The sequence below is a fragment of the Megascapheus bottae genome, chromosome 17 (genome assembly GCF_031878675.1).
Source record: "Megascapheus bottae isolate mThoBot1 chromosome 17, mThoBot2.hap1, whole genome shotgun sequence".
Taxonomy (NCBI): domain Eukaryota; kingdom Metazoa; phylum Chordata; class Mammalia; order Rodentia; family Geomyidae; genus Megascapheus; species Megascapheus bottae.
Window position 1 is genome coordinate 26,748,001 of NC_143525.1, and position 13,471 is coordinate 26,761,471.

Sequence of the window (13,471 nt, forward strand, 5' to 3'; positions counted from 1 at the left end):
ATTCTTTTTTTTTTTTTTTTTTTTTTCTTTTTTGCCAGTCCTGGGGTTTGAACTCAGGGCCTGAGCACTGTCTATGGGCTTTCTTAAGGCTGGAGCTCTACCACTTGAGTGAGCCACAGCACCACTTCTGGCTTTTTCTATATGTGTGGTGCCAAGGAATTGAACCTGGGTCTTCATGCATGCTAGATAAACACTAGGCCAAACTCTCAGCCTGTGCTACATTCTTTACTGCCAAAAGCAGTGTATTAGGTTTCTAATTTTCTACATTTTGGTGGATGCCTTTTTTCACTATAGCTTCCTAGTTGGGTAGGAAGTGTGGTTTTGATTAGCTCTTTCAAGATGGCTTGCAATGTTAAGCATCTTTTCATGTGCTTATTTTTTGGCCCTTTGTTTAAATGCCTTTTCAGATTCCTTGCCTCTTCCCCTCCCTACCTTTTTGCTGCTGAGCATTTACCCTAGTGCCTCAGATGTGCTCAGTGACCTGCTCTACCACTAAGCCCAGGCCACCACCACCTCCTTCTCTTCCTTCTCCCCCTCCTCCTCCTCCTGCTCCTGTTCCTCCTCCTCTTCTCTTATCCTCTTCTCCTCCTCTCCTCCTCTCCTCCTCCTCCTCTTTGGCCAGTCCTGGGACTTCAACTCAGGGCCTGGGCACTGTCCTTGGACACTTTTTTAAGTTCTCTACTTTCTTGTCTTTTTTTATTTTTGTCAGTTGTGGAGCTTGAACTCTGGGCCTGGGCTTTGTCCCTGAGCTCTTCAGCTAGAGGCTACCATACTACCCCTGGATCCATAGCCCCACTTCTCCTTTTCTAGTGATTAGTTGGAGATAAGAGTCTCACTGTCTTTAGTGCCCAGGCTGGCTTTGAACCTTGATACTCAGATCTCAGCCTCCTGAGTAGCTAAGATTACAGGCGTGAGCCACTGTGCCCGGCCTTGTCTTTTTTTTGGGTGGGGGTGGGGGGAGTCCTGGGGCAGGAACTCAGGGCCTGAGCACTGTTCTCGGGCTTTTTTTTTTTCTTTTTTTTTTCTTCTTCAAGGCTAGCACTCTACCACTTGAGCCACAGCACCACTTCCGGCTTTTCATGTGTATGTGGTACTGAGGAATCAAACCCGGGTCTTTGTGCATGCTAGGCAAGCATTCTACCACTAGGCCAAACTCCCAGCCCCCTTCTTGTCTTTTTTTTTTTTTTTTTTCCTTACTGCCAGTCGTGGGGCTTGAACTCAGGGCCTGGGCACTGTCCTTGGACACTTACTCAAGGCTAGTGCTTTGCTACTTGAGCCACAGCACTACTTCTGGCTTTTTCTGAACACGTGGTACTGAGGAGTCAAATCTAGGGCTTCGTGCATACTAGGCAAGCACTCTATCACTAGGCTATGCTCCTTGCTTTCTTGTCTATTTTTAAATTGAGGTATTTTGCTTTTTAAATTATAAGATTTCCTTATATATCCTAGATACAAGTTTTTTTTATTAGATAATAATATTGGAACATTTTCTCCCATTCTCTAGGTTGTCTTTTCACTTTTGAAAAATAATGTACTGAGATTGAGCCAGGTGAGGTGACACACTCCTGTAATCTTAGCTACTCAGGAGGCTGAGATCTGAGGATCAAGGTTCAAAGCCAGCCCAGGCACATAAGGACCTGAGACTCTTACCTCCAGTTAACCTCTAGAAAATAGGAAGTGGGGCTTGGCTCAAGGTTAGGGTGGTAGCCTTGAGCTGAAGAGCTCAAGGACAGTGCCCAGTTCAAGTTCAAGCCCTATGACCCACCAAAAAAAGAAAGAAAGGAAGAAAGAAAGAAAGAGAGAGAGAGAAAGGAAAGAAAAAAAAGAAAAAGAATGTACTGAGATTGAACTCAAGACTTTGCACTTACGAGTCTGACATTCTATTGATGAGCCATGCCTCTAGTCCTTTTTGCTCTGATTGTTTTTAAGGTAGTCTCACTTCTTGCCTTAGCTGCCCTGAACTACCTCTTCCTTCATGTTTCCTACACAACAAGGATAGTGAAGATTACCAGCATGAGCTGCTTACCACCAAAGAGTCTGGCCTTTTCTTTTCTTGTACAGGACCTAGAGCTAGAACTTGGGATCTGGAGTCTGCCTTTGAGATTTTTTTTTTTTTTTTTCAGTTTAGGGCCTGAGCACTGACCTTGGACTTTCTCAAGGCTAGAGCTCTACCATTTGAGCCTCAACAGCACTTCCGGCTTTTTTTCCCCCTGTGTATGTGGTACTGAGGAATCGAACCTGGGTCTTCATGTATGCTAGGCAAGCACTCTACCACTAGGCCAAACTCCTGCTCCTGCCTTTGCGATTTTTTTGCTCAAGGCTAATACTTTCCCACTTGAGCCACAGCTCTATTTCTGCTTTTCTGGTGGCTAATTAGAGATAAGAGTTTCATGAACGTTACTGCTCAAGCTGGCTTCAAACCATCATTAGGTCTCAGCCTTCTGAGTAGCTAGGTTTATAACTGAAAGCCACCAGTGTCCAGCTTTCTTAATGGTATCCTTCACAGCTCAGAGGCTTTTGATTTTGATCAAGTCCACTTTTATATATTTATTTTTTGTTGTTTTTGTGCCTTTTGATATTGTGTCTACGAAACCACTGGCTGATCCAAATTAATGAAGATTTACTTCTATGTTTTCTTCTGAGTTTTAAAGTTATAGTTTTTACATTTAGGTTGTAGATGATTTTGAGTTTTTTTTTCATATGATATAAAGTAAGGATGGGTTAAATACTTAAGTATTTAAAAACCATAAAAATACTAGAAGAAAACATAAGTAAATATTGATTTAATCTTTGGGTAGATTTCCTGTGCCATGGTATCAAGACAGAAAGCATAGAGGAAAAGCAACAGATTGGGCTAATATAAAAAGGTAAAATTTTTTATATTTAATCACAAAGATGAAAGGTAAAGCCCCCAGGGAGAAATATTTGCATGAATGCACTTATTTAAGGTATAATATTGTGGCTATAATTTTTAAATAATAAAACTAGTGTAATGTTTAGAAAGTAAAGTTAGATTTAAGCTTTGCTATTGCAGCTAGATGATACAAAGACTTGTATCTTAACTTGTAAAGGTATTCACCATGACTTTGTTGTTGTTCAGGGAATAAACTCTAGAAATCCTCGAAGGCCTCCTCCTAGCTCTGTCAATACAGGAGGAATCACAGAGATCATGGCGGAAGGAGGTGAATTAGAGTTTGTTAAAAGGATCATTCATGACAGTTTACAACTTAAAAAACGACTGAGGTAGGTTGGCTGCTACAACTATAATATTTGCCTCTTTATAATTCCTAAAGAAAAGTAGTCCTAAAGTCTAAACAGACAGCCAGCACCAATGGCTCATGCCTGTACTCCTAGCTACTCATGAGGCTGAGATCCAAGGATCACTGTTTGAAGCCAGACTGGGGCCAGAAAGTCCATGAGACGTTTTTTGTTGTTGTTCATGGGAGGGCTTGAACTTAGGATCTGGACACTGTCCCTAAGCTCTTTTGCTCAAGGCTAGTGCTCTACCACTTTGAGCCACAGCTCCCCTTCTCACAATAACCACACCAGAAAAAGTGACTAGTAGAGCTGGGGCTCATGGAGTGGATCGATAGCCTTAAGCAAAAAAGCTTCAAAGACAGCACCAGTTTAAAAAAAAAAAGTATAAACAGATAACAATGAAAAGACAGTGAATCCTACATTCTGCAGAGACCTTTTTCCTTTCTTGTTTTGTTGTTGTTGTTTTTGTGTTGTTTTTGTTTTTGTTTTTTGTGGAACCTGGATTGTGTGGGACTTGGATTTGCTGGTGCTCTATCATTTGAACCATCAGCCCCACTTTTTACTGATAGTTTTGGAGATGCCCAGGGTGGTCTTGAACTTCAGTCGTCTAGATCTCAGCCTCCTGAGTAGTTAGGATTCCAGGCCTGAACCACCAGTGCCTGGCTCATTTTTGATAATGTTCTCATCACTCTAATTGGTGTGTGTTTCCCGTAGTCATCTATACTCCACCGATAAAAAGGAGGAAAATACCATATGATTGTATTGCTCCCATTAATATGGTCCTGTGATGGAACAAAACTGTTTAAATATGGCTTTTGATGAGAAAACAGATGGGTTCAAATCTGTCCTGTGAACCATAATAAATTTGTTGCCTAGTCCTTGAAGCAAATTATGTTCTTGGAATAAGTCTCCCAAACAGTGACAGATGTGAGGACAAAGAGCTGTCAAGAATCTAATGAAGGGAAACATAGATCACTTACCAGTTCCCAAAGAGAATTAAAGCTATTCTTTTTCAAAAGCTAATTATTTAGGACAACATACCTGTCATCAAGCAGCATAAAGTCCTGAAAAAGGGCTGCTTGTCTCTCTTGACTTTGTACCCTGACACATGTTATCAACTTGATGGATAACATAGCTAAAAGCTTTTAACCCTAGGATTCAGATTTTAGGAGAGAGAGAGAGAGAGAGAGAGAGAGAGAGAGAGAGAGAGAGAGAGAGAGAGAGAGAGAGAGAGAGAGAGAGAGAGAGAAAGTGTGTGTGTGTGTGTGTGTGTGTGTGTGTGTGTGTGTGTAATACATATATCATCATCATTTTTAATTTTGGCTGTTCGTGGGGCTTGGACTTAGTGCCTGGGTACTGTCCCTGAACCTCTTTGTGCTTAAGACTAGCACTCTACCATTTGAGCCACAGTGCCAATTCTGGATTTTTCTGAGTAGTTTTTGTTGTTCTTGTTTTGATTTTCTTCCCTCCTCTCAGTCCTGGGGGTGGAACTTAGGGCCTGAGCACTATCCTTGGGCTTTCTCAAGGCTAGTGCTCTACCACTTGAGCCACAACACCACTTCTGGCTTTTCTTGTGCATATGGTACTGAGGAGTCAAACCCAGGGCTTTGTACATGCTAGGCAAGCATCCAACCCCCTTTGAGTAGTTTATAAGAGATGAGAGTCTTATGGACTTTCCTGCCCAGGCTGGCTTCAAATTGCGATTCTCATATTCAGTCTCCTGAGTAGCTAGGATTACAGGTGTGAGTCACTAGTGCCTGGCTACTTTGACTATCTTAGTAGTTTTCTTTTGTGGTGCTGAGGTTTGTAGCCAAGGATGTCATACATGCTAGGCAAGCACCCTACCCTTCCTGCCCCATAGTTTTGTTGGTGTATAGTAGTATGAAGTACATTCACATTGTTGTGCAATCAGTCTCCAGAACTCTTCATTTTCCAAAGCTCTTGACTCTACACCCTGTTCCTTCCCTCCTCTCTCTACTGGCCCCCCACATTCTACCTTCGTCTTTATGGATTTGATTGATTTTCTTAGGTGCCTTGCCCACGCCTGTAATCCTAACTATTCAGGAGGCTGAGATTTGAGGATTGAAATTTCCAGCCCATGCTGGAGGGGGAAAAAGATCAGCTACTTGTGATTGAGTATTTAAGTAGGCTCAGGCATCTTGCTCATTTTTGGTTTGTATTATCTTCTCTAAACTTGGCTAACAACTTGAGCAAACAGGAGCTTATGTGTCTGTAGACACAGTACTAAGAAGTGGCAGTTAAGACTTGAACTCAGAAGCTGGTGCTGGTGCTCAGGAGGCAGAACTCTCTGAGAATTACAGTTGGAAGCCAGTTTAGGCAGAAAAGTCAGTGACTCTTTTTTTTTTTTTTTTTGCCAGTTCTGGGCTTGAGCTCAGGGCCTGAGCACTGTCCTTGGATTTTCTCAAGGCTAGAGCTCTACCACTTGAGCCTCAGCACCACCTCTGGCTTTTTTCTATGTATGTGGTACCGAGGAATTGAACCCGGGTCTTCATGCATGCAAGGCAAGCACTTTAACCACTAGGCCAAACTCCTGGCCAAGTCAGTGACTCTTATCTCCAATTAATCACAGAAAAAGCTGAAAGTGAAAATGACTCAAGTGGTAGAGTACTTGCTTTGAGCAAAAGGAGCTCAGGAACAGCGCCCACAACTGGCAAAAAAGAATCATGCAGTGACTGACTTCACTCAGCATAGTTTTCAAGCTTCAGCCATTACATAGAAGGTCTCACAATTTCTTTTTTGAAGTTATAATGTAAATTTTTCTGTGTGTAAACTATCCTTTGTTTGTCCATTCATCTATTGGTAGACATCTGTTGGCTCTTGCCGTTTGACTCTTGTGACTGAGTGTGTATAAGCAGGGGTACAAAAAAAGGATGTCAAGACTGGCAGGTTTTTTGTTTGTTTGTTTTTTGTTTTGCCAGTACTTGAGCTCAGGGCCTGAGCACTGTCCTTGGACTTTCTCAAGGCTAGAGCTCTACCACTTGAGCCTCAGCACCACTTCCAGCCTTTTTCTATATGTGGTACTGAGGAATCGAACCCGGGTCTTCATGCATGCTAGGCAAGCACTTTAACCACTAGGCCAAACTCCCAGCCCCAAGACTGGCAGTTCTTGAGCCATCAGCACTTCTGTCTGTATGCCCAGATGCCCATTGCTGGATAGGGAATATTTTTTTAGGCATCTAAAGCTGCTTATTTTAGTCAGACACACTGACACATAGGTATAATCCTAGCTCTCACCTCGGACAGCCAGAGCTAGTTAGGCTTTCTCTTTAAAAAGGAAAAGTTTAAGCTAGGTACTTTTGGCTCATGCCTGTAAATCTTAGCAACTCAGGAGGCTGAGATCTGAGGATCACAGTTCAAAGCCAGTCCAGGCAGGAAAGCCTGTGAGACTCTTTATCTCCAATTAACCATGGAGCTGTGGCTCAAAGTGGTAAAACACTGATCTTAGATGAAAAAGCTCACAGTGACAATGCCTAGGCCCTGAGTTCAAGCCCCACAACTGACAAGAAAAAGAAAAAGGTTACCTAAGTGTAAAGTTGGTTCCTAAATCAACAATTTTCCTGGTATGTCACTGATATTTGTGGAAAGCAGCTTGATTGTTGAGTGATTTGTCCTTACGAAAAGGTCCACATTAAGCTGGACAAGGTGGCTCATACCTGTAATCCTAGCTACTCCAGAGGCTGAGATCTGAGGATCAGGGTTCAAAGCCAGCCAATGTGGAACAAAAGGACCTGAGACTCTTATATCCAATTAACAGCGTCCCGTCTGAGTTTAAGCCCCATGATTCACCAAAAAAAAAAAAGAAAAGAAAAGAAAAAAGAAAGAGACAGAGAGAGAGAGAGAGAGAGAGAGAAAGCAAAAAGAAAAGGTCCACATTAAGCTGGGCAAGGTGGCTCACACTTGTAATCCTAGCTATTCAGAAGGCTGAGAAGAAGGCATTAAAGAACAAAAAACCCAAAGAACACAAGGCTCTTATCTCCAATTAATCACTAAAAAACAGGAAGTGGGGCTGTGGCTCCAGGGGTAGGGTAGCGTGGTAGCCTTGTACAGAAATGCCCAGGGACAACACTCAAGCCCAGAGTTCAAACCCCATGACCCAGTCACCCCCCCCCACCCAAAAAAAAGTCCACATTACTGAAGTCAAAAGTTAAGAATTGATTTTTTTTTTTTTTAGCCAGTCCTGGGCTTGAGCTCAATGTCTGAGCACTGTCTCTGGACTTTCTCACGGCCAGAGCTCTACTACTTGAGCCTCAGCACCACTTCTGGCTTTTTTTCTATGTATGTGGTATCGAGGAATCGAACCCAGGTCTTTGTGCATGCTAGGCAAAGCACTCTACCACTAGGCCAAACTCCCGGCCCCCCAATGTCCCCTTTTTGATACTGATAATTAACTGATTATCTTTCCTTGACCTAAATATTTTTGGTTTTTCACTAAATGTGTAATTTTCACTGTTCCTCATCTTTCTTTTCTTCCTTTTATTGATTTCTGTTCCATTCTTTATTGTTTCCTTTCTTTTTAGTTGGGTTTAATTATCTCTTGTTCACTTTCTTTGCACATCAAATCCACTGATTGTCTTGAGCTCCCACCCATTTCAACCTATTGGGCTCATCCAGGACTGCTGCTCGATCATCTGTTGCAGACCTACTGCAGTAATGAACCTTAAACTCTTTTAAGACCTGGGCAATAGGTGATTGGGCAGGATTTTATAAGATATCTTAGTATGGGTTAGTGGTTACTTACATGCGTTTTTTAAATATATTGATTAACTTCTGCCCTAAGACTAAGTGGCCTTTATTCTGAGTATGACAGACACATCCCCTTCAGTCTCTTCAGACAATAAAGCCTTAAAGCACTGGAAAAGCTAAGTGGGTTGCTGTTCTTTCCCTGCTTTGGGCTTGTTTTCTATCACTAGATCGTCTCTGTCTCAGCACATTATCTTCATTCCTTATATTGCCTCTTCTACTGTTTTCATCTTGTTTCCTTGGATAATGCTTTGCTCATAAGGATCACCACAAACTTTGGCTGATTTTTTTTTTTTTTTTCCTAGATGGTATAGCTGTATGCTGGGGAAGAAATGCAGTCTGGCTCCGCTCAAGAAAGAGCTTCGCATCCAAGGGGTAAGGCTTTGTTAGGCATTTTTTTTTTTTTTTTTTTTTGCTAGTCCTGGGCTTTTAGCTCAGGGCCTGAGCTCTGTCCTTGGGCTTTCTCAAGGCTAGAGCTCTACCACTTGAGCCACAGCACCACTTCTAGCTTTTTAAAAAATTGTATGTGGTACTGTGAATTGAACCTGGGTCTTCATGCATGCTAGGCAAGCACTCCACCACTAGGCCAAGCTTTCTACCACTTTGAACCACAATACCACTTCCAGTTTGTTTGTTTGTTTGTTTAACCAGTTCTGGGGCTTGAACGCAGGGCCTGGCACTGTCTTTGGTCTTTCTCAAGGCTAGTGCTCTACCACTTGAGCCACAGCACCACTTCTGGCTTTTTCTGTGTATGTGGTACTGAAGAATCAAACCCAGGGCATGTAAGGCAAGTACTCTATCACTTAGGCCATGCTCCTGGCACCACCACTTCCGGTTTCTCATGATTAATTACTTGGAAATAGTCTTATGGGGGGACTTTCCTCTCCAGGCTGGTATCTCAGCCTCCTGAGTAGCAAAGATTACATGCGTGAGCCACTGGCATTCTGCCACACTTGGCTCTTGTGTGTAACTTTTTTTTGCCAGTACTAGGCTTGAGCTCAGGGCCTGAGCACTGTCCTTGGACTTTCTCAAGGCTAGAGCTCTACCACTTGAGCCTCAGTACCACTTCTGGCTTTTTCTATGTGTGTGGTACTGAGGACTTGAACCCTGATCTTCATGCCTGCTAGGCAAGCACTCTACCACTAGGCCAAACTCCTGGCCCCACTTTTTTTTTCGTTTATTTGTCGGTTATGGGGCTTGAACTCAGGGCCTAGGTGCTATCCTTGAGCCTCTTCGTGCTCAAGGCTAGCTAGCATTCTACCACTTGAACTATAGTACCACTTCCAGATTTTGAGTGGTTAACTGGAGATGAGTCTCTCAGGGACTTTTCTGCCCCACTGGCTTCAAACCATGATCCTTAGATCTTGTCCTCCTGAGTAGCCTAGGGTTATAGGCATGAACCACCAGCTCTTACTTGAATCCTTTTTTTTTGCCAGTCCTGGGCTTGAGCTTGGCCTGAGCACTGTCCTTGGACTTTCTCAAGGCTAGAGCTCTACCACTTGAGCTTCAGTACCACTTCCAGCTTTTTCTATGTATGTGGTACTGAGGGATTGAACCTGGGTCTTCGTGCATGCAAGGCAAAATCCTGGCCCAATTTATATGGTTTCTGCTTCTATCTCCTATTCTTTTTTTTGTGTGTGTGCCTGTTGTGGGGCTTGAACTCAGGGCCTAAGCACTGTCCTTGGGCTAGAGTTGTACCCTTGAGCCTCAGCACCACTTCCAGCTTTTTTTTTTTAAATGTATGTGGTGCTGGGGAATCGAACCTGGGTCTTCATGCATTCTAGGCAAGCAGTCTACCACTAGGCCAAACTCCCGGCCCATTACTTGAATCCTTTTATAAATAATTCCCAGTTACATTTTGTTTCTTCTATTTGGACCTGTAAGCCAGATCTGTAAATTCTAATGCATTAAAAAAGACAAAACCAGTTTATTCATTGACTATCAGATAGCTACATATAGTGTTTTTTTTGTTGTTGTTGTTTTGTTTTTAATTAGAGATAAGAGTCTTAAGGACTTTCATGCCTGGGCTGGGTTTTGAACCTTAATCCTCAGTTCCTAGCCTCCTGAATAGGCATGAGCCACCAACACCCAGTCATATAACAGTTTAAATAATAATAATAATAATAATATATCATTATATAATAATTATTATATTTTTTAACAAAACCAAAGGGATCAAAGGAAACAGGCAGAAATATTCATAGAAGTACTTCACTCAGATTTATTGTTCTTTTTGTTGTTGGTTTTGTGTTTTTCTTTTGTTTTTTGTTTTTGTAGGTCATAGGGCTTGAACTCTGGGCCTGGGCACTGTCCTTGAGCTCTTCAGCTCAAGGCTACCACCCTATCCCTGAGCCATAGCCCCACTTCCCAGTTTTCTAGTGATTAATTGGAGATAAGAATCTTCTGGTCTTGTGCCCTTTTGTGCCTGGGCTGGCTTTGAACCGTGATCCTCAGATCTTAGCCTCCTGAGTAGCTAGGATTACAGGTGTGAGCCACCACCTCCAGCTACTTCCATACTGAGTTTGATAAGATGCTTTATGTTTTGGTTTTAGGTTCCTAAAGTCACCTTCACTGAGTTCTGTCAAGGTCGGACAATGCGGTGGGCTTTAGCTTGGAGTTTTTATGATGATGTCACTGTACCAGTAAGTAGAGACTTTGCTTGGGCTTCTCCACATACCAGCACATCGTGGCCAATGAACTAAATCTGCATTGTCTCATTTCCCTGAATATGCCCGTAAATGTTTATGGTCATAAACAAGACATAGACCTTTGTTCAATGGATCTTTTATTTATTTATTTTTATTGTATAGAGGGGTTATAGATACATTTGCCAGATAGTAGGTGCATTACTTCTCACACACTGATACCCCTTCTCATGTTTTTTCCCCCATTACCTTTCCCCCACCCCCTCAACAGATCTTTAGAAACACATCTTTAGGCATTAGAAATGCAGGTAAGGTAGCAGGGAGGGACACTTGGGGGTGTGGTCCTCCTCCTCCTCCTCCTCCTCCTGCCATCTCTTTTCTTTTGTTCTTGCTCTTTCTCTTCCTTTTTCAATGCTGGGGATTGAATTCAGAGCTTCACACATGCTAGGCAAATTGTCTGTACCTGAGCTGCAGCCAGCTGCAGTGCTTGTGCCCCTCTCATGTGTAGCTCTCAGAGATCATCCTGTTAGAGTGGAGTGATGTTGAGTGCCACTGGTGCAGGGGACTGATGGGTCATATAATGCTAAAGTCAGGAGGCTGAGATCAGCCAGGGCAGGAAAGTCTATGAGACTCTTATCTCTAAACTACCAAAAGGCCAGAAGTGGAGCTGTGTCTTAAAGTAGTGGAGTGCTAGCGTAGAGAATGGAAGCTCTGGGACAACACGCATGCCCTGAGTTCAAGCCCTAGGACAGAAGAGAAAAAAAAATTACCCCAGGGATATATGTTGAACAGTTTTGAATGTGGGTTATTATCATGTTCTCTCTACTTTGTGTTCTTTATTCTGGAATGAATTTTTTAAAAGTAATCATGCCCAAATATGTCTCTGTCCTTTGCACTATTGTACATAAGGAAGAAAAGCCTTATAAACCAGACATAGTGGAACAGGAAGTTTGGCTGTATAATGTATTTAAGGACAGCTTGGCTATATAATGACACCCTGCCTTATAAAAACTCTCATCAAAAGCCTCTGAGCTGGCCTGCCTGAATGGTTTTCTGGGCTGCCGTGGGAGGTGGTGATGGGACAGCATGAGTTGGTTCTCACACTCTTCCTAGAGTAGCCTTGTATAGCTAAGGCAACCCACCTTAAGCTTGTGCACAACTAATCAGTCATCCTTCCCATGGTATGTATATGAAGGCCTACACCTGCTCCTGCAGGCTTCTGTTCCTAGTCTGAATGAACATCAGGCTTGATCTAGGGACCCTTCTTCTCTTCTAAGATCTTAGCCTGATTTCTTGGTTCCTAAATCCATTTTGGTGTTGTTGTGTATCTGAGTCCCTCCCCCTACTCTCTTAGAACAGAGAAGTAAAGACTTGTGGAACTCACAGGGAGCAATTGCAGGTACTACCTTGTTTCTGAAAACATCTGCTCCAATCTAGACTGAGTCCAAGTCCATCCTTCCTTCACACTAGCCTGATGTACTACTGCTGGTTCACAGTCCAACCCTCTCCCACGTTTGAATGTCCTTTTTATGAAAACTTAATTCTCTTTGATGGTACAGTAGGTGTCTCTGGTGCCAGGCAATGTAATCCTATCACTTAAGAAGCTAACACTTGGGTAGAAGGGTAGAAAGTTTGAAGCTGGCATGGAGCTACGTAATGAATTCAAGGCTAGCGTGAACTACATGAATACAAGACCCTGTCTCATAAAACACAAGCAAAAAAGAAAGGTCACTGATTAAAAGATGCCTCTATTTTTCGGACTCCCTTTATCTATTATACTTTCTGTTGTTTCCTAGAATACCAGGGCCTTCATAGCAAGTGGATAAAATCTTCAGCAGTTCTTAGTCCTGTGCAGATACATATGAGAGATCATGGGGCCACACTAGGTTCTGAATGTTTTTTATTTAGCCTGCACTGGAAGAACTGATAATGGCTCTGGTATTCTGCATCAGCTCAGAGACTCATCTAAATGTCATGGCTGTGTTTTGTTGTTGGGTTTTTTTGTTTGTTTGTTTTTTAATTGTGAGGCTTGAACGTAGGGCTTGGATGCTGTTCCTGAGTTTTTTCCACTCAAGACTAGTACTCTTTCCACCTTAAGCCACAGCGCCACTTTGGTTTTCTGGTGGTTAATTGGAGTTAAGAATCTCATGCATTTTCCTGCCCAAACCGACTTTGAACAACTATCCTCAGGTCTCAGCCTCTTGGGTAGTTAGGATTACAGGCATGAGCCACTGGCATATACAGGCAAGGCTATGTTTCTATGTGAGTAAAATCTGCTTGTTTTGAAAAGGAACCCTTAGCCTCCTATCTGCTTTTAGGCAGCCTGTAGACTGTAGTTTGCAGCCAGCAAAGAATGCCTCTGGCTAAGGCCTCAGATTCCTCTCTTGCTGGAGCATTCCCTCCCTTCCACTGCTGCTGTCCCCCAAGCTGTTAATAATGCATTCCCAAGTGCTCCATTAGATGCACTTAAACTGCTAAGGGAAAATGGCAATTTCTGATTTGTAGTAACCCAGCAACAGTTTCTTAGCACTGGTGCCCTTGATCAGTGACTGCTTTCCCTGGGGTAGTTCGAGGTTACTTGTGAGATTTTGATTTATCTTTCTTCTAGTTCCTCTTCCCTCCACTTAAACCTTGTCTGATTTTTTTTTTTTTTTTAAAGCTCACCTGACTGTCCTGCTCTTGCTCCTGTATGAGGTTGGGAAGGAGGAAGACACTGTTTTTATACTGGAGAGAAGAAATAGCACTAGTTAAGCAGAAATATTGACCTACTTCCCCACCCCCATCTCTGCCATTTTAGGTTAGATGTG

At 42.7% G+C, this 13,471-nt stretch overlaps 1 protein-coding gene across 1 annotated transcript in view; it reads left to right on the forward strand.

The window, feature by feature from the left end:
* The window catches only part of Mettl16 (methyltransferase 16, RNA N6-adenosine), a 46,391-nt gene that overhangs the window by 22,854 nt on the left and 10,066 nt on the right, over positions 1-13,471 (forward strand). The window contains exons 6-8 of the mRNA XM_090351653.1: positions 3,101-3,243; positions 8,325-8,394; positions 10,572-10,661. Coding sequence (XP_090207779.1) covers positions 3,101-3,243; positions 8,325-8,394; positions 10,572-10,661 — 303 coding nt within the window. The remainder of the gene's footprint in view (positions 1-3,100; positions 3,244-8,324; positions 8,395-10,571; positions 10,662-13,471) is intronic.